This window comes from Ursus americanus, chromosome 35 (genome assembly GCF_024610735.1).
Source record: "Ursus americanus isolate L20-20 chromosome 35, mUrsAme1.1.p, whole genome shotgun sequence".
NCBI classification, from domain to species: Eukaryota; Metazoa; Chordata; class Mammalia; order Carnivora; family Ursidae; genus Ursus; species Ursus americanus.
This window is the reverse complement of record NC_142161.1, coordinates 4,603,631-4,629,298: the sequence shown is the minus strand read 5'-3', so window position 1 is coordinate 4,629,298 and position 25,668 is coordinate 4,603,631. Positions and strand designations below refer to the sequence as shown.

The 25,668-nt window shown below is 52.1% G+C and overlaps 4 protein-coding genes across 10 annotated transcripts in view; 3 read left to right on the top strand and 1 right to left on the bottom strand.

Annotated features, from left to right (window-relative positions):
* The first annotated feature begins 654 nt into the window (after positions 1 to 654).
* On the top strand, positions 655 to 2,873 carry CEBPE (CCAAT enhancer binding protein epsilon). 2 transcript variants are annotated; one of them, XM_087859008.1, is made up of 2 exons: positions 655 to 1,750; positions 2,249 to 2,637. In XM_087859008.1, the coding sequence occupies exons 1-2, from the start codon at positions 1,241 to 1,243 to the stop codon at positions 2,498 to 2,500; spliced, it is 762 nt and encodes a 253-aa protein (XP_087715134.1). In that variant the 5' UTR covers positions 655 to 1,240; the 3' UTR covers positions 2,501 to 2,637. The 2 variants fall into 2 exon arrangements, with proteins under 2 accessions (XP_087715134.1, XP_045658528.1); XM_045802572.2 differs by having other exon boundaries at positions 663 to 1,750; positions 2,343 to 2,873.
* Positions 2,874 to 11,307: 8,434 nt separating this feature from the next.
* Positions 11,308 to 16,181, top strand: CIROP (ciliated left-right organizer metallopeptidase). The gene is given in 15 exon segments (XM_087859017.1): positions 11,308 to 11,403; positions 11,405 to 11,711; positions 11,830 to 11,923; positions 12,014 to 12,065; positions 12,338 to 12,481; positions 12,766 to 12,891; positions 13,099 to 13,219; positions 13,329 to 13,474; positions 13,550 to 13,721; positions 13,878 to 13,947; positions 14,029 to 14,125; positions 14,230 to 14,502; positions 14,722 to 14,951; positions 15,122 to 15,301; positions 15,815 to 16,181. Coding segments are annotated over 15 exon segments (2,316 nt in total). The 3' UTR covers positions 16,023 to 16,181.
* C35H14orf119 (chromosome 35 C14orf119 homolog) lies at positions 16,180 to 19,087 on the bottom strand. The gene is made up of 2 exons (XM_045802764.2): positions 18,884 to 19,087; positions 16,180 to 17,504 (listed from the first exon to the last, which is right to left on the bottom strand). Exon 2 carries the CDS (start codon positions 17,501 to 17,503, stop codon positions 17,075 to 17,077), a length of 429 nt encoding a protein of 142 aa, XP_045658720.2. The 5' UTR covers position 17,504; positions 18,884 to 19,087; the 3' UTR covers positions 16,180 to 17,074.
* Positions 19,088 to 19,205: 118 nt separating this feature from the next.
* Positions 19,206 to 25,668, top strand: part of ACIN1 (apoptotic chromatin condensation inducer 1) — a 33,378-nt gene continuing 26,915 nt past the window's right edge. For 5 of the 6 annotated variants that reach the window (XM_045802760.2, XM_045802758.2, XM_087859015.1 and 2 more), the window contains exons 1-4: positions 19,206 to 19,532; positions 20,946 to 21,011; positions 22,980 to 23,091; positions 23,493 to 23,612. In XM_045802760.2, the coding sequence (XP_045658716.2) occupies positions 19,221 to 19,532; positions 20,946 to 21,011; positions 22,980 to 23,091; positions 23,493 to 23,612 (610 nt within the window). In that variant the 5' untranslated portion in view covers positions 19,206 to 19,220. The remainder of the gene's footprint in view (positions 19,533 to 20,945; positions 21,012 to 22,979; positions 23,092 to 23,492; positions 23,613 to 25,668) is intronic. The other variant, XM_045802759.2, reaches the window with a different exon arrangement.

Below are 25,668 nucleotides of genomic sequence, written 5' to 3'. Positions count from 1 at the left end.
AAGTGCCGAGCGCGGGCTTCTCCCGGAGACCCTGAAACAGTCCCAGGAAGAGCTGATGACAAAAGAGAAGGCTTCTCAAGCCTCACAAGAGGAAGTGGACCCCAGAGACACGCACCGAGGTCAGAGAACGGCCATGCAGAAGGAAAGACAGCAAACCGAGCTGCAGCGAGCGCCTGAGCCCTGCGGCCCCGGGGCACAGGAAACAGGGCAGAGCCCCAGGACCAGAGCAGGGGGCAGAGTGCCAGCCTGGGGCTCCGGCAGCGCAGGGCAGCTGGAAGAGACAGCACTGAAGCCGCCAGAGAAGAGCGGCTGGCGGCTCCTGGGGCAGCGGCCTGCCTGGGCCTGGGGCACGGGGCCCACGTCCTGAGCAGATGCCTCAGCCAAGCCTTGGCAGTCAGCAGCAGTGCCAGGCTGCTGGGGCCACCCACGGCTAGAGGCACCAGAGGGTTTGGGCTATTGCACAAAAACCTAGCAAACGGGCGTGCTCTGCACCACAGGACCCAGTGCAGGGCTTGGTCCCCGAACCTATCGCTATAACCCCCTCAAACAACGCCCCCTGGCCTGCACCCAAAAGAATGCCCTGGGGGTGGGGCTACAAAAGGAACCGGCTGCCCCTGGGGGTAGGTGGAGCCCAGCCTTGCGGGGGACAGAGGGGGAGGCATTTCAAGGGAGGAGCTCTGATCGGGCTGGGGGTCGGCGCTGTAAGAGGGTTTTCTCGGTTCATTCTGACTTGGCACCTCATTCTGCACAGAACTTTTTGGAAGTCGGAGGGAGGAGGACACTCAGAGTGAGGTGCTGCCCTCAGCGAGGACTCTGGAATCCCTTGGACTCAAGAGGGAGGGGCGAGGCATTCCCAGAAGCATCAGCTCCCAGGCACCTCAGAACCCCGGCTTGGACCCTACCCAAAGAGTGCTCCCAACTGCTAAATAGACCAGGGGCCCCATTTCTCTGAGCTCTGCATCCCTCCCTCCGGGGTGCGCCCTGCCCCTCCCTGAGTCACCCCAGGGAGAGAGGGGGAAAAAAGGGAAGAGAAAAGAGGCATTGACTACAGAGGAAGGAAAAGGAAACAGCAGAGGGAGGAGAGAGGCCACGCAGGAGTGGGTGACAGAGGAGAGCGGAGAGGGCAGGTCTAGGGCAGATCTAGGGCAGGGGGAGATAGGGAGAGGGCAGGCAGAGCATCCCAGAGGGTGCCCCAAGAGCAGGGCGGCAGGGGCGGGGAGCCGAGGGGGGCGGGCCGGCCATGTCCCACGGGACCTACTACGAGTGTGAGCCCCGGGCTGGCCAGCAGCCACTCGAGTTCTCAGGGGGCCGAGCGGGGCCCGGGGAGCTGGGGGACATGTGTGAGCATGAGGCCTCCATCGACCTCTCGGCCTACATCGAGTCTGGGGAGGAACAGCTCCTCTCCGACCTCTTCGCTGTGAAGCCGGCACCCGAGGCCCGAGGCCTTAAGGGGCCTGGAACCCCTGCCTTCCCCCACTACCTGCCGCCTGACCCGCGGCCCTTCGCCTACCCCCCACATACCTTCGGCCCTGACAGGAAGGCCTTGGGGCCCGGCATCTACAGCAGCCCCGGGAGCTACGACCCCAGGGCTGTGGCCGTGAAGGAGGAGCCCCGGGGGCCGGAGGGCAGCCGAGGGGCCGGCCGCGGCGGCTACAATGCCCTGCAGTACCAAGTAGCACACTGCGGGCAGACGGCCATGCACCTGCCCCCGGCCCTGGCAGCGCCCAGCCAGCCCCTGCGCGTCCTCAAGGTAAGAGCAGGCCCACGCTCGCACCTGCCACCCAGGGGCTGGAGGGAGGCCTGTGCCGGTGGGGGACTCTGGCTCCTGCTTGCGCGAACAAGTCCGTGTTTGGTGTTGCTCTGTGAGACCCAACCACCCCCAAACCCTCTGTGCTCACCACCCCACCATGACCCCTCTTTGCTTCGCTGTCAGCTCATTGTCATCCTGAGCCCCACCATGGGGCTGGGATCCAGGGTGTCCTGCAGCCCTGTGGCCCGCTGACCTGCCCAGACCTCAGGGCCCAGCAGCCCCTTCCTCTTGTTTCTCTGCCGCCTGCTTCTAGAAAAGGAAATGCCTGCCGATCAGAGGACTAGAGACTCCAGAGAGATTGAAGGAAGGTGTCCTCAGACCGTGTGGGAATATGAAAGGCGGTTTGGGTCAGAGCAGGGGACTCTCGGCAGGTGGCAGGGCAACGGCTGCTTTTACTGGGAGGCCCGAGCTGGCTCTGGGTCCCGTATCTCTTTGCAGGCCAAGCGTGCCGGGGCTGCTGGGATTCCTGCCCGCCTCCACTCAGCCTCCTGGCCAGCCCTCACTTCTCGTCCCTCCGTGCCTTTCCTTCCAGGCCCCTGTGGCCGCCGCCGCACCCCCCTGCAGCCCCCTCCTCAAGGCGCCATCCCCAGCTGGCCCCTCGCACAAAGGCAAGAAGGCGGTGAACAAGGACAGCCTGGAGTACCGGCTGCGCCGGGAGCGGAACAACATCGCCGTGCGCAAGAGCCGTGACAAGGCCAAGAGGCGCATCCTGGAGACGCAGCAGAAGGTGCTGGAATACATGGCAGAGAACGAGCGCCTCCGCAGTCGTGTGGAGCAGCTGACCCAGGAGCTGGACACCCTGCGAAACCTCTTCCGCCAGATCCCCGAGGCCGCCAACCTCATCAAGGGTGTGGGGGGCTGCAGCTGAGCCCGGCTGGCAGACTGTGGCACCGGCCCCCCCCAGCCCACCTGACCTGGGGATCCCTACCCTGCTGGGGCTCTAGAGCCCCTCACAGGCCAAGCCTGAGACAGAGACCATGGACAAATGGCAGCGGGTGGCAAGGGAGGAGGGTGGACCCCAGCATAATGATTCGGTGGCTGAATAAAATTGCACTATGACTCAGTAATGGGCCTGCACACTGGGCCTGGGCGTGGGGGGGGCTGTGCATGTGTGACATGGGGGCTTCAAGGGCGGGAATGCGTGTGACTTGGTTTGCATACCTCTTGGCTTCATGCCCAAATGAATATCCAAGAACACAGATACACTCCCCCAACAACACACCACACAGCCAGGCTGTGTGTCTGTCACTCTGCTCCTCTCTCCCCCTGCCCCCACCCCAGCCCGCTCTATCCTTCTGGATGATGAAGGCACCCCATCCCCACAACCCCACAGGACCGGAAGCACCTCTGGAGACTTCCCTAACAGTTCTGTGGCTTGTGGGGAGATCCCAGTGCCACCCAGTCCCTTATGCCTAGGCCTGCTGACCCCAGCACCTTGAAATATAGGTCTGGGAGCTCCCGTCAGCTTCCAGATGGCTCTGCCATATTTAGGGTCCCCTAACTCTGAATCCTGGACTCGACCCCTTCTCTCAATTTCCACAACTTGAGGCCACCAGGCTGACATCCCCCCATGGCTCCCACCCACTCCCCATTGTCCCTCACTCCCTGGGACTGGGGTTCCCCATAGCACTAGAATCTGAGTGCTTGGGGGAGGACTCCGTTGGGAAAGGCCTCGAGACCTGTGTGAACAGGAGAAAGTTGATAATGAGGGGGAAAATCTGCCTCGGCCAGCAAAACCCCTCGTGCGAAGCGTTTTCTCTTTCATAGAACTCTAGCCCAAGGGCCTCCGTCTGAGTCTCCCTCCGGTTTTTACTAGCTGTGTGACCCAAACCAGTTACCTCGCTGTGTGCCTCAGTTTCCCTGTCTGCACTATGGGGGCTGTATTACTACCCACCTCACAGTGTTGTTATGTTCATAGACAAACATGGTCTGGCACATGGTAAAGTGAATAGTCATTATTATTCCATCTGGCTAGAACTGAAAGGAACTCAAGATCTCATCTAAACTTCTCACTTTGCAGGTGAGGAAACTGAGGCCTCAGGGGGGGAATGGGGCTTAGCCAGAGTTACACTTGTTCCTTAGAGGCAGAACCAAAAATAGCTCCAAAAAAAATCACGGATCTCAAGAGGTGCTGGAAGAGACCTCAAGAGATCGTCTCGTGGGCTTTGGCCTCAGACGAGCAAGATAGCGTGAGCCACATCTTACAGATAAAGCAGCTGAGGGCCCAAGGGGATAAGAGACATTGTCCTGAAGCTCTCTCTGTCCCTTTGCTGTGTCAGCACATGGCACCTGTCTCTAGGCCATGAACACGCTCCCCACAGAGGCACACAGCACAGGGTGGGCCTGCCGGCCCCATTCAGTAAGCAAGCAGGGATTGTGGGCGGACTCAGAAACAGGAGACAGCACGGGCGCAGTCTCTCCTAAACCACCAATGATCTGCAGGCCCCTGCTGAGAAAGCCCGAGTTAGGTATCAAGGAATAACCTTCTGAGAGGGGGAGAGACGGGATTCTCCCAGTATCCTCTCTCTCCCACCCTTCCCCCCATTTCCACATCCCCAGCAGCAGAGACTTCCTGCATCTTGGGCATCCGTGTGCACCACGCCTGCCTCACCCAGCACTCGGTCCCTCCCTGCCTTTGCCTCTGTGTCCCTCAGGCACCCTCTCCTACACCTGTCCCTGGATCCTACTGTCCCAGACCTGGTCGGGGCCGGTAGATCTGAACCTCTAGATGGATAATTCCCTGACCCATAGGGCCTCCTGCATTCATAAGGGGGAGGTGCCAGTCTCCATGGATGCCCAGGAGAATCCCACACCGACCTTCTAGCCCAGGGGGATGGGGTTGCATAAGGGGGGTTTGTACAGAACAGGGTAAATGACTCAACCTCCGGATTTCCTCCTCTCGGCTCAAGACCACTGCCCCTTGACTTATTTTCAAGGTTCTGGGTGATGGGACCTAGGCTGGTTCTGCGTCGACACTGAGCTGCTTTCCCATCACTCGGAACTGGGTCTCCTCCCAGCCCCCTATAATCCTGCAGCTCCTTGGGGTGGGGGGCCTGGAACCAGGGCCGGAGAAGTGTCACTGCCCCACCGTGAGAAAAGAGCACGCCTAGTCCCTGCATGACCACGAGCATGTCCCCAGATCTCTGGCAGATCACGTCGCAGGGAGGAGACAGGTAGCCAGAAGTCACACTTTCTGAATGCGGCTTTTAACCTTACCTCAACTGGTGTGGGCCAAAGTAACGTATCCAACGACTATTTGTAGAGCATCTTGCCTGTGTCGGGCCCTTGCCAGGTGTCAAGAACACCATGGTGACCAAGAGAGACCCAGCTCTTAGCTGAATGGGTGGGAAGAAAAAAGCAACAAGCAAGTGCACTGGGCGTCTTCCTTTGCCCTTTAGATCCCCTTGACCCCTGACGGGCCGTTGCACGGAGGGTAAAGTCGAGTGCTTATCCCCCAACTCTCCCCTGTAGGGGGATGGGCACCCTCCACTGCCCTCTCTCAGAGGATCCCGCCCTTATGGCCCCCGGGGGCTGTAATGGAGCCCGCGGCAGCTAGCTGGCTCCTTCGTCATTCCTCGCAGCTTTCCCTCAGTCCCGTTCCTTCACGCCTCTACAAACACCTTCAGTAAATTCATTAATTACTCCATTCAGGGAAACCAAATAAACGAGCAGGAAGGGAGGTTACTTTAGCTGGGGTGGTCAAGGAAGGCTTCTCTGAGGAGGTGACATTGAAGTTGAAACCTAACAAATTTCAAGGACGAGGCAGGTGTGCCAAGTTGGGGGGGAGGCCTAAGAGGTCTGATGATCAAGAAAAAGAAAGGAAGCCAAGTGAAGCTGGCTGAATAGGAAGGAGGAGGAAAAGGATAAATGAGAAAATGCCTTCCTCCATCTAGAACGGAATTGCCAAGAACTTTCTTTCCATTCCCTCTGCTGGAGAGCTCAGTCCCTAAGAAACCGATATGGGACAGAGAGCAAGCTTCCAGCACCCAAGCCCCTTCTCCCGCTCACCCCCACCCCCACAGGAGAGTTGCTGCAGGGAAAGAAGAGGCAGAAGGAGCCCCAAGGCGCTAGTCCTCAGGACACGGTGACTTTAAGACACCAGCAAATCAAGGTCCAAAGAGCACACACGTGCATCCCCGTTGCTTTAGACTCCACTCGTGAGCTGAGCGGGATGAGAGTGCTGAGCCTTAAAGTCAGGATCTCAGGCCTTGGGGAAGCGGCCACGGAGAAGGAAGGCTGTTTGGTGATACCGGGAAGAGAGAGGAAGCTGCCCAAGGTGAGCCAGCGAAGGTCAGTCCTGCAGTGGCTGCTTGTGAAAGCTGCTCCCCTGCTCGGTGCACACCTCCCCACCCCACCCCCCACGGATTGCCACACGCCTGGGCCCCCAGGGCCCCCATCCCAGTGTTGCAAGATCCCGGTTGGGGTTGTGGGGGTGGAAAGGGGCCTCTTCACCTCCACCCCTACCCTGTGCCAGCCAGGGAGGGGGCTACGGGATGCAGGGGGCTGTATAGGAGATGCTGAAGCAGCAAGAGCCAGGGCCGGCTGAGGGCCTGTGTGCCTCCTCTCCCACAGGCCGGTCACTTCCTGTCACCCTCGCTGGCCCCCAGCAAGCACACCTCTCCTTTTCAGCCTGTGCTGCTCCCGAGTGGGAATGGTCCAGCTTGGACGGGACTCCTGACTGGCCTCTGTCAGTGCAACTATAAGCAGACCTGGTCCCCAAAAATCGTCACCGGCACAGGAGACATTCCCTGAGGCGACCTACTGCAGACGTGGTGGGTATTCTCCGAGGAAAATAGCTGCCACTGGCTGTCATTTCCGACTTCCCGGTCCTAGGACTTGGGAAAAGGCAGGCTTCCTAACAGGGAGAGCCCCACCTGCAGAGCTGTGGCCTCCCCTTTGGGTTTAGAAACAGATATCGGAGGTAGGTAGACGTAAGCCGCACACCGAATGGATCCCCCACGCCCCACAAGCCAGACTTCGCTCCGAGGCCCCAAACTGCCCAACCCTCCGTGGCCCCCCACACCTAGCACTGCTGCCCCCGGCCGGGCCATCCCACCCTGCTGCAATCGGGACGGTTTGCAAAACGTCTGCTCGCTCCCGCTCTGTCACCATCTGAGGTTAGGGCTGCGCTCGGGAGATAAGCCCAGGCCCCACCCGCCGTCCAGAGTGAGCCGGCTGGCCTGCTGCAATCGGGACGGTTTGCAAAACCCCTGCTCGCTCCCGCTCTGTCACCATCTGAGGTTAGGGCTGCGCCCCAAGATAAAGGCTAGCCCCGCCCACGGGCTGGGCCTCCAAACCTCTCAAGCAGCATGGCCAAGAGACAGAGCTCCTGGGAAGCCACTCAGGGTCTGGCAGCCTCACTCAGGCCCTGCGCAGACATGCCTCGGCCTGGTCCTCCCCTCCCCGCTTTTCCCCTCCATCCCTAACCCCACCTCTGCACGCCTATCCTCATTACCACCCTCTCCCCACACTGGCCATCTGCTCTCCTCACCTTGGACCTTCCACCCCCACCCTTCCTCCCCACTCACATCCCTCCTGTCTCCTCACCACGCCCATTCATGTATGCTTTTGCTCAAAAAGTACTTCTAACACCTACTCCAGGCTGGACACTTTGCTTGTTATAGAAGCTACAGAATATACGGGGAGAGCAGTCGCTGCCCTCGTGGGGCTCACAGATTCATGAGGGGGGCAGACACATAACACCACAAATAAATTGATCATTCTAAGTGGGCAGTGCTATGTGGCAAAAGTAAAGGGTGACTGGGACGGATGTTAACAAGGGTGCCTGACGTAAATGTGAAAGTCGGGCAAGGCTTCTTTGAGGAAGTAACGTGCAGTCATCTGCAAGGTGAGGAGTCAGACGGGCAAAGAGCAGGGGTTCCCTGCAGACAGAGAAATGTATGCTAAGGCCCCAGACAGGCCCCTCCTGGTCACTGACAGGCTGGGGGAGAGACCGAGTCAGAGAGGGGCTGAGGCCACATCTCCCTCTGCCGGAATCCACCTCCCAAAGGACGAGGACATTTCCTGTCCTCTAAGGAGAAAGAAGGGACAGCAGCAGCCACAGATACAGGCACAGGGCAGAGGTAGCAGGCGGCGCCTGCGTCAGTTTTGTCCCATGACTGTGTTCTGTCCCATGACTGTCTTCACCGGACCGAGGAGCTCAGTGCCAGTGACTGAGCGCGAGGCTCTGAGGAGCAGGCTCGAAGGTGCAAGACCCCAGGTGCAGAGAGGGAGGAGGACTGAGATTGCTGACTTAAGAGCGCCCCGCTGAGGTCAATGATGACCACGGAGTGACCACAGGCTGTCCTCTGGGGTGATTGCCCTCGGGCGGTCCTTAGCTGCCGGGGGCGGGGGGGGGGCAGTGTGGAGAAGACAAATATTGGGAGGCAGGATGCACGGGACAGACAGCGAGGGGGAGTGGGGGGCGCTTTCGAAGGAGGGATTTGGTGAAGAGCCTGGAACCCAAGGTGGAAGATGAAAAGACAGGGAGGGCCGGCGGTTCTTCCAGGACCCCCTAGAACAGCTGCAGTGAACCCACTTGGGCAAACAGACCGTGAGGAAAGGAGATCATATCAGAGAGTGTGATGTTTGATTCAGTTATTTCATAGGTGCTGCAGTTTCTGGTGATGATAAGGCTCCTGGAAGTGGCTTGCTGAGGTCGAACGGAGAATGTTCGAGATGGCTGAGCGAAGGCACTGAAAGGCTGTGCTGGATGGAGCAGCCACACGGACGATGACATCACCAAGAGAGGCTCTGCTCATCCCCATCCTCTCCCACACCCTGTCCTCGTCCTAGCTGGCCTCCACCTCTTCCCCTTCCTCCTCAGCACCCTCCCTCCCAGTCCCTAATGTCCTCCCTCTGCACCCTCTTCTCACCTTGTCCCCTCCTGTCCTCTTCACCTTCTGCGCTGCGGTCTGCCCCAGCCTCTGCCACGCCTCATCGTCTCCTAATCCTTCTTCCCTTCTGTCTCCACCTGTTCTCCCCGCCCCCCTCTTTCTCAGCCTGCTCCTCTGACCGATCGTACCTTTACTCTCCACGCTGTGCACCTGAGAACACGATAGCACGGTGGCTTAAACCCCACATTCACCACCGACCCACGCTGCCTAATTTTGCTGTTCCTCGGTTGTAAAATTGGGGCAATTATAATCATACCTACCCTGGAAGGTGGCCAAAAAGAATACATGATTCTAAAGCACTCGCAAGACATCTGGGCACAAAGGGAATGCTCAAATAACTGTTATTCTCACCCTCTCTCCTTACCTCCTCTCTTTTTCTCCAAGCCACCTTCCCACCTCCATTATCCCTCTGTGCCTACTTAACACCTCTTCAAAGAGGCACAGGCGAACCAGACTCAGCCCCTGCCCACAGTCTAGCAGGGGAACAAGCACAGAAATAAATGTCTGGAGAATATAATAAGCGCTACTTGAAAGATGTGAAAGAACGGCTGTTGGAGGACAGAGGCGATGCAAACCACCTCTGCCCCGGGGGAGTAAAGAAAAAAATCTCAGCAGGCAGAGACCCTCTCAGCTGGCTCTGGAAAGACGAGGAAGAATTGGCCAGGCAAAAGCAGGAAAGAGGTATTCCAGCAGAAGAAACACGAGGTGTTTCTTGAGCTCTTTCTGCTGGAAGGTACGAAGTTCTGCACCCATGTATGAAGTTCGGAAGAAGCCCTGCCGGGCGCACCCTCCTCGACGCGGCCACAAGGGGGCAGCAAAGCATTAGGAGTGACAGCCCCGCGGGGCCGGGGAAAACCTGAGGAGAGCCACACAGACCTCGACCCCCTTGGGCCAATCGTGACCAAGCGGGTTTTCCCCAGATCTGGCTGCCCAGCCAGGGAAAAGAGGGCGTCTGACACGTGGAGAAAAAGGTTTGTCTTAGGAAAAGAACAAGAGTCCCCTAAAGAATTGTACGCACGTCAAGAACAGAGCCGTTCTCCACTGAGTTGAAAGTGTCTATAGAATATAACTGCTGATGTGACTTGGTATTGACCAGGAGCCAGGTGTTGTTCTAAGCACTTTACAAATCTTTTTTCTTTTTTTTTAAGTAGGCGCCATGCCCAGCGTGGAGCCCAATGTGGGGCTTGAACTCACAACCCTGACACTTAACCGACTGAGCCACCCAGGTGCCCCTTAAAAAGTCTTTACTTTCTCCTCCAAGCAATCTTGCCAGGGAAGTACAGTCGTCCCCCTTTTGCAGATGGGAACCTGGAGGCATTGGGCTAGAGTCACCAAGTGGAAAGCGGCAGAGTTGGTTTGGCTCCAGCGTTTGGCTGCCTCCCTTGTAACTGGTCGTTCCAGCCACAGGTCTGGTACGTCACAGTATAAAATCTGCCTCCCTGGGAAGTCAGCAGGCCTTCTGTAAACTCTTGTCCTGTCTGTAACTAATTAGCTGGGTTGCTTTATGGCATTTCACCTCTGACCCGTTTCTTCAAAAGTCAAGCAATGGGGTCAGGTTCTGTTCCTTCATCCACGCACTGATGACTGGGCCCTCGGGACCACGCCGAGCGAGCGCTGTGGCTACCGGGAAGCGGGCTGACCTTGGAGGAGAGCAGGACCTTGGAGGAGAGCAGGACCGGAAGGGAGAGCCGCTAAGCCCACGATTACTGCAGGAGAGGGGGAGGAGAGGCGCCTCCTGTGAAGTAGGGTTCCCTCCCGCCCCCCCCAGCAAGTGTGGAATTTGGGCAGAAGGTGTCAAGTAAGAAAGGCTTCCCAGTGTAATTATAGGGAAGGTAGGAATTGGCCAGGCAGGCAGGGAAGGAGGGGTATCCAGGCAGGGGAAACAGGATGTGAAAGCACAGTGTGAGCAGAGAAAACAGGGAGTTCCAAGAGCTGGGTGAGAACGTCCTTGAGCATATCCTATTAATGTCCATTTTAAGAGGTGACTTTCCCTTCCAGCATGCCCACATGTGGCTCTGCGAAGCCCCAGGGAGCCAACACGACAGCCTCTCCTAGGAGGTGTCGGTCAGCCAACGTGTATTTGCTGCGCGCCTACTAAGTGCCCTACGCGGATGCAGAAGGTGCCTGCAAGACTAGCCGTTTAGTTAGAGCCCACTCAGTTCTGAGAGCGGGGCCAGGGCCGTGCAGAAGCCTCGTTTGCCCATCTCCAGTGAGATAAGTAGGCATCTATGAAGCACAGAGCGTCCCCACGCACACCATTATGTTAACACCGATTTTTTAGTTCTGGGAAGGTTCCAAGGCTGTCTGCTCAGAAAGGGGAATTAGAATGACAGATTCCTAAATAAGGCAGGCTCCTCTCTGGAAAGATCAGTTGAGGCCTTAGTAGTAACTCTGCCTCCCCCAACCCCCGCCACGCCACACACACACACACACACACACACACACACACACACACTCACTCACACAGCTCCCCACCTCTGGCACCCCCAGGAGGCGGCAGCTTTGGCCCTTGTGGTTCACATCCAACCTCCTGGCGGGAACTGTAGATTTAGTCAACAACTTTCAAATCTTGAAAAAATAAGCAAGAGGGGTAGAGAGGGTATGGAGAGAGATAGAGAGAGGGAAGCCAGAAGTAAGGGAGGCAGGGAAGAGGGGAGCAGAAGACAGGATCCAGGGCAGGTCAGGGAGAAACACTTGCAAGATGTTGCTGTTGCTGCTGCTGCTGGGGACTGCCGCGAGCAGGTGCCTGCATGACGAGACGCAGAAGTCTGTGACCCTTCTCAGGCCCCATCTCTCCCAGCCTGCCCCAAACCTCCGCTCTTCCACCCTTACCCTGCCTGGCTCCCGTGATCCTCAACCCCTGCGAATCCGAACCTGCTGTATCAAAGACCCTGTATCAGATGGAGCTTGGGATCCTGAGGGAGCTGGAATGAGAGGGGGACCCCGAGCTCTGGCCCTGGCCGCAGCTAGGCAGGCTGCTCAGCAACTCCAGGGAATCCTTGCAGGTGAGTAGGGAACAGAAGGAGGCAGGGAGGGCTGAGGAGTAGAGGGCTAGGGAGGACGACAACAAGAGAAAAGGAACTCTGAGATGTTGAGGTGAAACTGACCACTCATCTTTCTAAGTCCCTCCAGTGCAAGGCCCCCTGCTTCTGAGTCGAGACCCTGCACAGTACTGCCATGCTGTCTGGGGGGACCCAGACACCCCAAACTACCACAGGTGACTTCATGTCATTGAGAATGTATATACGACCTCTTCAGGGTACCCAGAAATGTCTCCAGCCCACCTACAGATGTTCACTCTTGGCAGGTGCAGCCTTCTGAACCCAGGGTACAAAGGAGAGAGTTGCCTGGGGGCAAAGGTAAGACCAGTTTCTGATTTGGGAATCTGACATCTCTAGCCTGCCTAGACTTCTCCAAGACCATTAGCACCAAAATTGCTTAATGTGCTTCCTAGCAAATGTAGGTTCCTGAGCCCCTTCTCCCCCTGGCAATTTATTAAATTAGAGACCTGGGGTGGGGGAGGTGGCAGGAGCCCCTGTGCTGATAAAGACTGTCCGCTCCTCACTCCCAGTACCCAGTTTCCTACTGTCCTCACCTGCTAAGCTAGATGCTACACTTCACTCCCGGCCAGATCCCTGATGCCCATCTCCGTGGCTACGCACTGTGGCCAGAACAGGGTCCCCCACAACTGGTCCAGCCAGATGGGCCCGGGGTCCAGGACACTGATTTTCTCCTGTACGTGTGGGTGGCCCACACTTCCAAGTGCCATAGAGAGGTGAGACCCAAATCAAATCCTTTGCCCTGTCCTGCCTCTCTTCAGTTTAAATATCACGGGAAGGAGGAGGGAGCACAAAGGCAGTTTTTATCAAATTATGCTTATTCGAGGTCACTTGGTCATGTTGAAGAAGTTTGGGTGTTGGGTGGGAGCTAAGCCTCTTCAAACCATCCCTTCGTACTATCCCTGCTGAGTTCCCTGGGAGTCCGTTGTTCAGGAAGGTTTCTTTTGTGTTCCCCCACTTCCCTGCTTCCCACCCCTACCTTGTCCTGGCCCCTCCACAGCCCTCTGTCATAGCCTATGCTGCCTGCTGCCAGCTGGACTCGGAAGACAGACCCCTTGCCGGTACCATCGTCTACTGTGCCCAGCATCTCACCAGCCGCAGCCGCAGCCATAGTGACATCGTCATGGTGACTGCTGCATGATGAGTAGGAAGGCGCGGGCCGGTTGGGGAGGGGGGCAGGTCCCTCGGCTTCCCGTGAAGCAGAAGAATCCACTCAGGATGGAGGAGAGGGTGCCTCAACTCTAGGAACAGCTGATCAGGCAGAGGGGCTATTGGGTGGCGGGTCAATCTGCTCCGTCCCCGTCCGCCTCACCCTGCAGTCCTTTGTCCTTAGGTCACACTCCATGAATTGCTCCATGCTCTGGGTTTCTCCGGACAGCTCTTCAAGAAGTGGCGGGATTGCCCCTCGGGACCCAGCGGTAAGTGGGAGGAATGAGGGCAAGCTTTCTCGTGATGTCAACGAGAGGGGATCACTGCCACCCCACCGACTCCTTCCTTCCAGCGCTGCTCCCCCCTTCCTAGGGTTCCTCTCCTCATATTGCCTTCTTCCCTTTCTGTGCTCAGTTGGAGAGAACTGTTCTACAAGGCAACAAGTGACAAGGCGAGATAAGTGGGGACAGCTGCTTCTCACCACCCCAACTGTTAGCCACAGCCTGGCCAAACACTTGGGAGTGCCAGGGGCTTCACCGGGTGTTCCCTTGGAAGAAGAGGTGGGAAAGGGAACCCCTGGAGCTGCTGGAAGGAAGAGGGAGTGGTTGGGTGGCAACCAGCTGCCTCCTCCGTAGGGCCCTTTGTCTTCACACTGGGAGGCCCGACTGCTCCAGGGCTCTATAATGACTGCTACCTTCGATGGTGCCCGGCGCACTCGACTCGATCCCATCACTCTCGCTGCCCTCGAAGATTCGGGATGGTACCGGGTCAATCACAGCGCTGCGGAGGAGCTGCTGTGGGGCCAGGGTGAGAACCAGGGAGAATGGCAGCGGGGGCAGCGAGAGGTTGGGAGGGATTTTCTGCCGCTGAGGTGTCACCGAAGCCGTGAGCACAGCTGGCCCTGAGGGATGCTGGGGCCTTCATTTGTTCGGAGCGCTCTTTCTCTTCCTGTCTCTCCGGCAGGATCCGGCCTGGAATTTGGTCTGCCCACGACCTGTGGGGCGGGCTCCTCAGACTTCTTCTGCACTGGCAGGTATGTGATGTGTGCTGCTTGGGCGAGGGGCTGTACGGCTGTCGGGGACCCTGGTGGTCAGCGGCCGTCCCTTTCACACAGCGGACTGGGCTGCCACTACCTGCATCTGGACAAGGGAAGCTGCTCCTCAGACCCCCTGCTGGAAGGCTGCCGCATGTACAAGCCCTTGGCCAATGGGGTGAGATGACTGGAGAACAGAATGAACCGAGCGCGCCGCCCGGAGCGCAGTCCACTTCTAAGGCACCTGGCAAACACTTCTCTGTCTCCTGCCCCGCCTTTCAGAGTGAATGCTGGAAGAAGGAAAACGGGCTCCCCCCTGGGGCAGAGAACCCCCACGGGGAAATTTACCATTCCCAGAGTCGTTGCTTCCTTGCCAACCTCACTTCACAACCGCTCCGTGAGGACGAGACCAGGCACCCCTCTGAGATCCCGCACCCGAAGGAAGCAGAGCTCAGCGGCCGCTGCTACTTACGTCAATGCACAGAGAGGGGAGCATACAAGGTGCGGGCAGAGGGAGCACCCTGGGCCCCGTGCCTTCCTGGAAAGGCTATTCAGGTGGGTGTCGTAAGTGAAAAGCCATATAGCACACTGGCAAAAGGAAGTTTTAAAGTGCGCATACGGTAGTACTATCTGACCTACTTCGATGGTTCTTCATTTTTTACTAAGTACCCACTGAGTCCATGACCCTGATCTAGATTGTACTTTTTTCTTGGAAGGACGGCTTGAGCAAGCAATTGAGGTGCTAACTACACCCTGCTATGTATTTCCTGGCAGATACCTGGGTACTCCGGCCTTCTCTTGTGTCCCCGGGGCCGGCTGTGTCAAACCAATGAAGGTACCAGTGCCGTTCCTTCCCCACCTGTGAGGCTTCCGCCCCAAGACCTGTTATCCCAGTTGTCTTTACAATTAGCTGGGCCCCCAGGCCACTCGGTGGCGAAGGAAGAGCTGGACGGGCTGACCGAAGCAGTACTCCAGGCTCTTGCGAGCAGAGGCAGCACTGGCAGGTAAAGGTTCAGGCTGAGGATGTATACAGTGGGCCAGGGGAAATGCTTACGTGGGTTCCTTCACAACTCTCCTCTGAAGACTTTGTCCCGCTCCTAAGCCTGTATCTGCTTCAGGAGATATACTCTTCCAGGGACTCTGCCTCCCTCAAGAGATCCAAATATCCCTCTAGGTGCTATTTCCACAACCCCTCCATTACCACTAGTCTGGTGTTCACTGTGTACATGGGCAAGCCCCCTGCCTGCCAAGGGCCTTCGGTTGGTATGCTGCACAGGGCCCTGACCCTGACTCTCCAGAAGAAGCCCCTAGAAGTACATTATGGAGGAGCCATCTTTACCACAGGACACATCAGGTATGGTAATATCCCAAGTCATCTTCTTTCAAATTCCTGGAGTCCAGATGTTTGAAATTGCATTCAACACTCACTCGTATGTAGGTCCTACACAGGATTATTTGTTTCAGAAAACAACTAACGTGATCACCTCAGATCTGTCACTATGGGACACCTTTCCCTCCACAATAATGGGAGTTCTCCATCTCTAGGACATATGGATCCTAGTCCTCTTCCTTCCTTAAGTACTAACAGGGCACTGTGTCCAGTTACCCAAACACCATAGTCTAACGCTTCCCTTAAACCATTTCCCTCACTGCCAAGTTAGGTCTCCTTCCAATAACTTAAGTTGCTGGGAGACTTGGGTCTTGGTCTTTTTCCTACTTTCAGGTTCTATATTCCTGATTTCCTGTGTAGCTTATTGACTGGATGAAGCAGGGTTTCATGAGCTCTGTGTATTAGGATAAAGGTGAAGCCCTTCACCTACTAAGCCTAGGCATTATTCCAAGCCAAGTGTTACCTCTGTGTTCCTAGGTTGCTGGTTACCTTGGCCCATAATCCCTCTGTGACCCATCTAGCACTGTCCACGGGACTCTGCCTAACACTGCTTATCGTGGTGGGTGCACTGGGAACCGTGGCCTATCAAAAACGAGCTACTCTTCGGGTGGCACCATCTGCCCCTCACCATTCACCAGAGCTGCAAGACACAAGGGGCCCAGCTGGAGGAATAAGGGAGGTGTGATGTTACCCAGAGCATGACAGGGTAGATAGGGCAGATTATTTCTTGGAAGACAACCGGATGGCAAGTCTACACTTCAGTTCTACTTTTCTCAGAATGCCTCTTTCTCTACGAATCACCTCAGTACTAGCCTTGTAATGAAAAAAAGCAAGAGACACGGTTCTGAAGATTCATTCTTTATTTTGATACAAAAAATAAACCCTTCAAACTATAAAGTGTCACTTGATTTCATATCACAAGCAAACTTATAGGAATCTGTTACCAGCTCCAAGAATATCACATATACTCTAGGAAGTCATTGCTATTTGCATTCAAACATACATCAGTGTGAAAGGAGTAATTAATCATCTCCCTCTCCTGATTTTTCCATAATTTTACAAAATCATCACTAGGAAAGCTAATAGTAAGAAGGTCACACGATTATGCCACAATCTGGTAAGGGCAGTGAAACCAGCCATGTGAATCCAATTAAACTATAAAAACATGACCTTTTATTGTCCTTCTCTCCTGTTTCTGGAACAGGAAGGCTCTACTTTATAGCCCCATGGGCCAGCAAAATGCTTGAGTTATAATGTGTAGGTTTCTTCTGGTTATACTTGCAAAAGAAGCCACGGAATTCTTGAGGGTCTGACATGTAGAAAGGAGCAAGCTAGGAGGCAAACTGCTGATCTGGATTTACTTAGATGGGAAACATTCATGCAAGCAATCCAGTTGATAGGCTGTTAACGTTGAAATAACCAAGCCTTGGGGTGCCTGGGTGGCTCAGTCGGGTAAGCATCCAACTCTTGATTTCGGCTCAGGTCATGATCTCAGGGTTGTGAGACTGAGCCCCATGTCAGGGTCGGTGCTGGGCATGAAGCCTGCTTAAGATTCTCTCTCTCCCTCTCCCTCTGCCCCTCCCCACCCCCAAAGAAATAATCAAGCCTGTACTGGTCAACAAGTTTGGTTAGCTGACCAGGATACCATCCCTAAACCTTTAAGTGACATATTTGAAGTTCTCAGAGTAAAGTTGCGGCTCCGTCAGCTGTGATTATCTTCTTTGATTTTAATGCCCATCAGTCTTTACCAGCCGTAGCAGCCACTGCCTGGTAAAACTTTGCCACGAAGTCTGGCTCACTGACCTCCAGCTGCCTGACAAATTCATTGCGCTCCTGCTCAGCCCAACCTCGAAACCACTGATCCCAAAGACGTAGCTGGCACTCAAAGATACAAGGTGGTCGGTTTGCTCCAGACACACTAAGCTGCTCCAGCCCTTCCAGCAGTGGCTGTAACTTTCCTGGCACTGCCTTAGCTACCAGGTCCTGTAGGAAACGTTCACGCTGTGGACCTGACCAACTGGCAAACCAGTGAAGAATACACTTCATCTCCTGGGAAGTGATGTAAGACATTGGGGGAGGGGAAGAGTTAGTAATACTGTCCGGTACTGAGGGTAAGGGAGAAGAGAAGGATAGTGGCATCGAAGAGGAAGATGATTCCAGTGGCATCCTGAAATATAAAAGCACTGTTATATACTCTCTAGATAGAGTAACCAAAATACAACTTCCCAACAAGGAATCTTATCACAATCAGCATCTACAGATAAAACTACTTTTCAACAATTCAGTTTACAGAGTACTTCATATAGGTTATTACCCAATTGCCTCAGAGAAGTCACTCAAGAATAACTTCATTTCATACTTGCCAACCTTCCTTTTTCAAACCTATCACCCTCTCCAACCACTACTTCTCCCCATTATTCTTATAAAAAACCTAAAAATAACCAACATATTTCTTGCTTATTCTCTCCGGTCTACTATGTTTCAGGGTGAGTAAAGAAAAAATGAGCAATGTTGGTGCATCTCATCTTGCTTAAAATGAAAAAAGGTACACATTTTTTAATCCAGTACATGCAGCTGGTCTGGGCCTATATGTTAATCATTCCAGACCTATCAACAGAGAGAAAGGAAAAAAAAAAAAAAAAAAAGAAAAAATCATACATGATGAAAGAGCCTTCTTTGTAATGTGCATACAGCCTCTGAAATATGCCCAGAACTTCGTAACATTCATTACTTCCTTATATTTCCATTAAGGCACCAGGAAAAACTGAAGAGCAGAGTAAGTGAGGGTGCCTGACCCAAAATAAGATAACACAGTAAGAGAAAATAGGGAGAAGCCACGTTTATTCAAGACTGAAAAAAGTCTAGTCGGTTTGGTGGCTTAGGAGTGTAACAAGTGTTATATTGCTGTAGATGTCTGACAATAGATGTCTCTGCACATTTTCCTTAAGGTTTAATGTAAAATACCTATTGATGCCCTGCCATTGATTTGCATTAGTAATGCAAATAGGTTAGTCGACCTGAATAGGTTTCGCGAGTTCCAGTTTGAATCTCAAACAATGAAAACCTTAAACTACTTATCAATGACCTATTTTCTGTTTGCGTTTCTTCTGCTGCAAGCTAGGAGTATTTGTAGTAACAAAGAAAGGAACCCCTAAGCAATCAACATCAGTTCAGAACCCAAACAGTCCAAGGAAATTGCCTTTTTCACAGCAATTCCTAAGGAACTTTATTCTCGTACTCGGGTAAGGAAAAACTTTCGCCGAGTCGTGCGACATGGCCTCCAGAGCAAACTCAAGTTCAACGATTATGAATTAGTTCACGGTCTGGGCCCAAAGACACGGTGCTGCCACTTGCCTACTTTGGAGGCCAGGGAGTCCGGCATTCCAAGGACCCAGAGAGCAACGTAGTCTTAGATGGGAGTGGCGGGGATTCAGAGATTGGGAGGCGGCAGCTGTATCGGTAGCAGAGCGGGAAGCGTGCCCTACTACCGTCACCCGCAAACACCGAGTCTGACCCGGCCCAGAGAGGGATTTCTGCCCCGCTTACCTCCCCTTTCCTCTCACAGGGCACCCGAAGACCGTCACAAAAGTGCTTAAACTCCAACTGTCGCCGCCGCTTCCATGTTTCCTGAAAACCCTAAGCGGGGCCAGCCCGGCAGCCCACGCACTTCCGGTCGCGGACCAGCCCCAAACACCCAAGCGCCTCAGCGCCTCAGCCTTAGGTTCGGAGATAGCCGAGTAACTCCGATTTTGGTTATGCCAGAGTCGAGGGCTTCCGAGCACATTCGATTCAAAGCCTCGGTAAGACGAAAATATCCGAGCTCTGAAAGCAGAGCGAGGGAGGGGTAAGTGGCTGGGAGGAGGGAAAGAACTGATTGGTGCCGATGTGGGGACGGAAATTCCCGAGCAGTTCCGGAGGAACCCGGGGAGTTCTGAGTGGTAATCGAGGGGTTGACTATGGCAGTGGGCGGGGTCAGCCCGGTACGTTCGAAGGGCGTTGGCGGAAATTACCGAAGATGCCCGAAGCCGTCGGGACGGACCCGAGTACCTCACGCAAGATGGCGGAGCTGGAGGAGGTGACTCTGGACGGGAAGCCTCTTCAGGCGCTGCGGGTGACCGACCTGAAGGCCGCACTGGAGCAGCGAGGCCTAGCGAAGAGCGGGCAGAAGAGTGCCCTGGTCAAGCGGCTCAAAGGGGTGAGAAGCCGGCGCTGCCGGGGTGTCGGAGGGGAGCGGACCCGGTAGAGACGAGTCTCTGCCGCGGCGCAGGCGCAGTGTCCGGGCTCCGCGCGAGCTCGCTCAGGCCGCCAGCGCGAGCCTCCGGATCCGCGCGCACGGTGGTTGGTGAGGCTCGCGCTGGAATAGAGATAGCGCCGGTTCCCGCCTTAACGGCAGCGGCGCGAGCCCAAAATGGGAGGGTGCGCGCTACTCTCCCGGAGTGTCTTAAGCTCCTTCCTCCTTCCCCCACCCCCTCCTTGTTTGTGTCTGTGGTTTCGGCGCATGCGCTGCAGAAGGAGTTAAATCCCACTACTACCCCCGGCGTTGCTGGCCTGAGGGGGGCGAATTGGGCTGGGTCGGAGTTAGGGGTATAGTTGGGCGGAGGGGTTAATGGGGTTGGTGTCGGTGTTAGTGTCCGGAAGAATAGGATTGGGATAGAGTAAAATGTCTACCTGATTAGATTAGGAGGTGAGATGAAGAGAAACCGTGATTTGAAGGGACTTGGTTATAGAGGGGTGTATAATTTATAGGGCATCCAGAAGCAGTTTGGGCGGATAAGAGTTTGGTGCATATTGGTGGGGGAGGTGGGGCAGGTTGGTATATGTTGGGGGTTTTGAATCGATTTGAGTATCTTAGGGTGGGATCGTCATGAGGTGGGTGGATTTGTGTGTTCAGATTTGGTTTAAAGGGAGGGAAGATGAGGATGTCTTGGTTTTAATTGGGGTTAATTAGGATACATGGCCTGTAGTGCAGATTAGGGCTGGGTTGGCTCAAGGGTTAAATTGACAGACCGTTGCCTCTACAGAAGCTTACGGTTTCGTGTGTGGATTGGGTCAGCCATAGTTTAGAGTCTGTGGTCATTTTGTTCTCTAGCCTCCTTTCTGAAATTTTTATAGAGTTGATGAATCTAGGTGTCACTCTGTTGGAAACAATACAAGTTCACTCAAGTAGATCTAGTCCTGGGTAACTGACCAAGTAATTCAATCAGGCCCAAACCAGCAGCCCCGTGTTGGTTTCCTGTATTTGAAGCTGACTTGAGTATTTGAAGTCATTTTACCTGCATGGCCAGATTTAGAAGGGGCATTAGTCAGAAGTGCAGGAGATAATAGGGACTGTAGTACTGGTTCTGTCACTGTCACTGATTTTATTACATATCCAGGTTGGTGATTTTCTCCATGTGCCTGCATTTTACGTTTGTACTTTTGGGAGCAGTAACCATGGCTACTTTTAAGGGTCTTCTGAAGATGAATGAGAATTAGTAAAGGGCTTTTAGGTCCCTGGAAAAGAAGTACAGGTTAAGTGTGTATGGTTAGTCATTGCATTCAATGAAGAGATGGGGTGGGGTGGGGGTTTATTCCCTTAGATTCTGACTTTTGCCCTTCTCTGTACCAGGCTCTAATGCTAGAAAATTTACAGAAACACTCAACACCCCATGCTGCATTCCAGCCAAATTCCCAGGTAAGAAAAAAAGATTCATTAGATAGGGTGGCCTCTTTGGATGCACAGACAGATGGAAGGACATAATGATGTACACTTGATGCTTAATTCCTCACCAGTATTTTCCTGAGTTCCCTGGGTTGGAAATTTCCTCATACCAGGACAGTTGAATTCTAATAAAGAATTCAAGAACCGAATTAGAAGAGCTAGTAGTTAATTTCTGATACTTGCAATGGTATGTGCAGAAAGATGTGGCTCCAATTGATTAAGTGTAGTGCAAGAATCTGAAGTCATTTATTTGTCATTGATTTGGGAAAAGTAGTTGATGTCTTTGAATGTAGATGTGAAGTAGACAATCAGTAAGGAGTGTAAGAAAATACTTGCTGATCAAGAACTCTTGTGTTAACATAGATTTTCCAAGAATTCAATCCTTTGGAAATTATCCACCATCACTAGTGTTAATGCTAACTATGCAAATATCATTAATTCCTCTGTTACTTAGGGCAAGAAACTTAACCTTTGGAGGCCCTGGATTCCTCAGTTGCTATGTATAATATGAGAGAAGTTTGGACTATATCTATAGTTTTATAACTGCTCTGCTTTGGTTTTGTAGAGCTGCTTTTGGGGGCTTCCTGGGGAGATAACCTTCCCAAGTGAGCAGGCGTTCACATTCCCCTCTTAACTAAATTAGATCTACTTTTATCTGTTTTGTATATTGAGTTTCAGCTTAAGATTTCTTTAGAAGAAATCATTCCACAGTTTTAAAAAAAGTAGATTTTTAGACTTTGTGATCTCATAAGATTTTTTTCAGCTCTTAAAATCCCCTCACTATAGTGTGTTACTTCCGTAAAGGATAAATCCAGGTCTTCGTTAGTGCAGTGTTGTGCGGCTCTGCTACTAGGTGAAGTCCCAGGATACTGTGGAAAAACAAGAGAGCCTTCCTACTCCCTGGTTACCACTTAATTAAGATATAATCTAGTCAGTTTACGGATGTTTAGGTAAGTATAAGCTTAAGAAACTGCGTAAGTTAATCAGTTTGTAATTATATTCCTTTTATTCATTGCATTTTAGGCTTTGAAGCTTTGCTTTTATTAACCTAGGATTTTTGCAGCAAATGCATATGCTCTCTAATACATGCAGCCCACACTTGATCAATGTCCGCTGAATACCAAGAGACTCATCTCTATTTTAGGTGAAAATAAACATTTACCATGCTTAGGAAAGATGACTAAAAACATAAACAATATTTATTCAGGTTTTTAAATTTTTTTGGAGTTCTAGTAGGACTTGCTAAGCAAGAAGGTTCTGGGAGGAGGCCTTGTGAAGAGAAAACTGAAAGACAGAAGAGTGCTGTGGGAGTCTGTGTTGCAGGAAAAAAATGGGGAAAGGGATTAAGCTCCTGGATAGTGTTACCAAGGATTTCTTCCCACCCAAAGAAAGTGGAGTTAAAACTCTGTCTCAGTGCTGAACAGACATCCCTTTTCTTAATCTTTTGTTGTCATACTCTAAGTACTGTACTTGAATTTGGAGATGTTTGACAGAATGATTCCTGGATAGGTGGAGATTGACCTTTTTTATCAACAAAAAATGACCTAGTATGATCTAATATTTTTTCTTTTCAGTTGTTGTTATCACGAAAAGGAAAATTTAGATTATATTTAGATAATATTTTAGATTAAAATTTTAGATTAAAAGACATAATTTTACAGGAATTTTGATTTTAAGTTATATGGGCATCGCTGGTTGGGAACTGAATATTTAAAATAAGAAATTATGTGCAGTTCCTCTTTTTGCCATCTTTTATGAATCACAGGCTTCTTTATTTTGGTCCTCAACATAAGAGTAGCTTAGAAGAGGGCCTTCCAACATTTTGATTATCTTTCTTGGGCTCAAATATAAGGAGTAGACCTTTGCTCCGTGGCATCTTCTTCCTTGTGTTTTCTTGGTTTGCTTTCCTTGACTTTTCTTTTTTCCGTGTCTTCTACACAGATTGGCGAGGAAATGAGCCAGAACAGTTTCATAAAGCAGTATCTGGAAAAGCAGCAGGAGCTACTTAGGCAGCGTCTGGAACGTGAAGCCCGAGAAGCTGCAGAACTTGAAGGTAAGCCCAGACTGTCACAAGGAGTTTTTCATTCTTACTCCTGTCACTGAGCAGATAGGTCTGTTTAGGCAATTTCTGGAATAAGTCAGGCTGAAACTGCTACTTACTTGCTTTGGTAGTTAAGCCAAGTGAGTTGTTTATTTACCTTTTGTTAGGGAAGAAAACACTTAATTTAACTGTTAGAAGAGGATTCCTGCCAATAGGAAGAATTATAAGTAAATTAAGCTACCCTTTAAATGAGGTAGATCTGAATCCCAGGGAGTTTTTCTTTGTGTACAGTGCTCTTTTTAGTATATACTCGGTGTCCCATGACTTTGCCTGATCTCCTTCACTCCTCTACATATTCCCACATGCTTAGCCCTTCACTCCCTCCCTGCCCCGACCCAATCTGTACTTTGCAGAAGCTTCAGCTGAGTCGGAGGACGAGATGATCCATCCTGAGGGAGTGGCTTCCCTGCTGCCTCCTGACTTTCAGAGCAGCCTGGAGAGACCAGAGCTGGAGCTCAGCAGACACTCGCCCAGTACGTATCTCCCTCCCCACTGCGCTGTTTTGTCAATCCTGCGTAGTTGGTGGGGGGAGGTAGTTAGGCCTCCTTTCATGCTAAGCCTCCATTAGAGTCCCAGGGAAATTGTGACATTGATACTTCACATCTGTTTTTCATGGGAATTATGTCCTTTTGGAAGTCTGCTTTCATCTGTATGTCATGTAACCCCTCAGAGTGTTTTACTAAGGCAGTATGATGTTTCTTCTCGTCTGTATCTCTTTAACCTCCTCTATCTCTGGATTGAGCAGTGGTCACAACTGTTTGTCATCTCTTCACCAGTTGTATAGATTACCTATTACACATCCAGTCATCCCCCCCAAATGGGTATCTGCTGTAGTTTATTAATTCATTCAACAAATTTTTGTTAAGTGCCTGTTGTATGCCAGGCACATGCTACGCACCAGAAATATAGTAGAGAAAAGACAAATCTCTGCCCTAATGAAACGTATGGCCTAGCGAGGAGATGGACATTAATCAAATTATTATATAATTAGTTACCATCGTGCTGTGTGCTCTGAGAGGCAGTGCAGAGTATCATGGGAGCATGTTACAAGGAGCTCTAACTCACTGTGTGGAGTTGGGTCAAGCAAGATTATTTTTTTTCACATAAAAATTAAGCACCCAGTTTTGTGTAGTATTTCAAGCAAAAGTCTATAAATGCAGCCTTTGTCTTCTAAACTACCTAAGATGGTATGCTTTTAGGAGAACATGTATGTAAGATACATGGACAGTAGGTAGATCTGTTAAACCAATGTGTACATTAAAAGTATTTTGAATCATTATTAATGTTAATGGTCATAGGGAAGGTGATCACTCCATATTTAATTTTTAGAACGTGTAGAAGTTACTGGCTCTTCTGATTAATGTAGAATTCCCTTTTTTTTTTTTTTTTAAGATTTTATTTATTTATTCGACAGAGATAGAGACAGCCAGCAAGAGAGGGAACACAAGCAGGGGGAGTGGGAGAGGAAGAAGCAGGCTCACAGCAGAGGAGCCTGACGTGGGGCTCGATCCCATAACGCCGGGATCACGCCCTGAGCTGAAGGCAGACGCTTAACCGCTGTGCCACCCAGGCGCCCCACCTTTTTTTTTTTTTTTAAGATTTTATTTATTTGAGAGAGAGACAACAAGCATGAGGGGGGAGAGAGGAGGAGGAGCAGAGGGAGAGGGAGAAGCATATTCCCTACCAAGCGGGGAGCCCGACATAGGGCTGAATCCTGAGACTGCAGGATCATGGCCTGACCCGAAGGCAGACCCTTAACCGACTGAGCCATCCAGGCACCCCTAGAATTCCTTTCTGAGCAAAATTTTTAAGATATTTAATGGTAGAAGAAAAATAAGTTATTTTAGAGATCTCTTTTCTCCTCAAATACAAAAGTAGCAGAGCCTCAATTGATCCATTTTGCTCCTAGCACTCTTTTCCCTGATTGTAAAGCCAGGAGGAAGGGGAAGATTGTTCTAAATTAGTTTGTTAGTGTTTCTTCTCAAGTAAAAGTCAGTCCAGAAAATATTTATTAAATTGCTGCTATATTCATATCTCCATGCTAGAGTATATGGGGAGTTAGCACTTTGTAAAATCTTTTCAGGAGAGAGAAGATGATCGCACATAAAGCCAACAACAGAAGATGGTGTGTTGTAAAGTGACATATAAAGGGCGCCTGAGTGGCCCAGTCGTTAAGAGTCTGCTTTCAGCTCAGGGCGTGATCCCAGAGTCCTGGGATCGAGCCCCACATCAGGCTCCTCCACTGGGAGCCTGCATCTTCCTCTCCCACTCCCTCTGCCTTTGTTCCCTCTCTCGCTGGCTGTCTCTCTTTCTCTGTCAAATAAATAAATAAAATCTTTAAAAAAATAAAAAATAAAAAAAATGATATATAAATAGTGCAAACAGACCATAAAAATGCAGAGTAAAAGTTCTCTGAGGACTAGAGTGATTAGAGAGAGCTTCATGAAAAACGTGTGATTTGAGCTGAGCCCTTAAAAAAATGTAGGATTTGAATTGGTCCAGAGGAGACAAGAGAGCATTTTTAGGAAG

Excerpts from the sequence above, each read along its gene's own strand:
- CEBPE (XM_045802572.2), top strand. The coding sequence starts at position 1,241 with ATGTCCCACGGGACCTACTACGAGTGTGAGCCCCGGGCTGGCCAGCAG. Across the intron at positions 1,751-2,342 it reads AGCCCCTGCGCGTCCTCAAG|GCCCCTGTGGCCGCCGCCGC; the intron begins GTAAGAGCAGGC and ends CTTTCCTTCCAG.
- C35H14orf119 (XM_045802764.2), bottom strand. The coding sequence starts at position 17,503 with ATGCCACTGGAATCATCTTCCTCTTCGATGCCACTATCCTTCTCTTCT.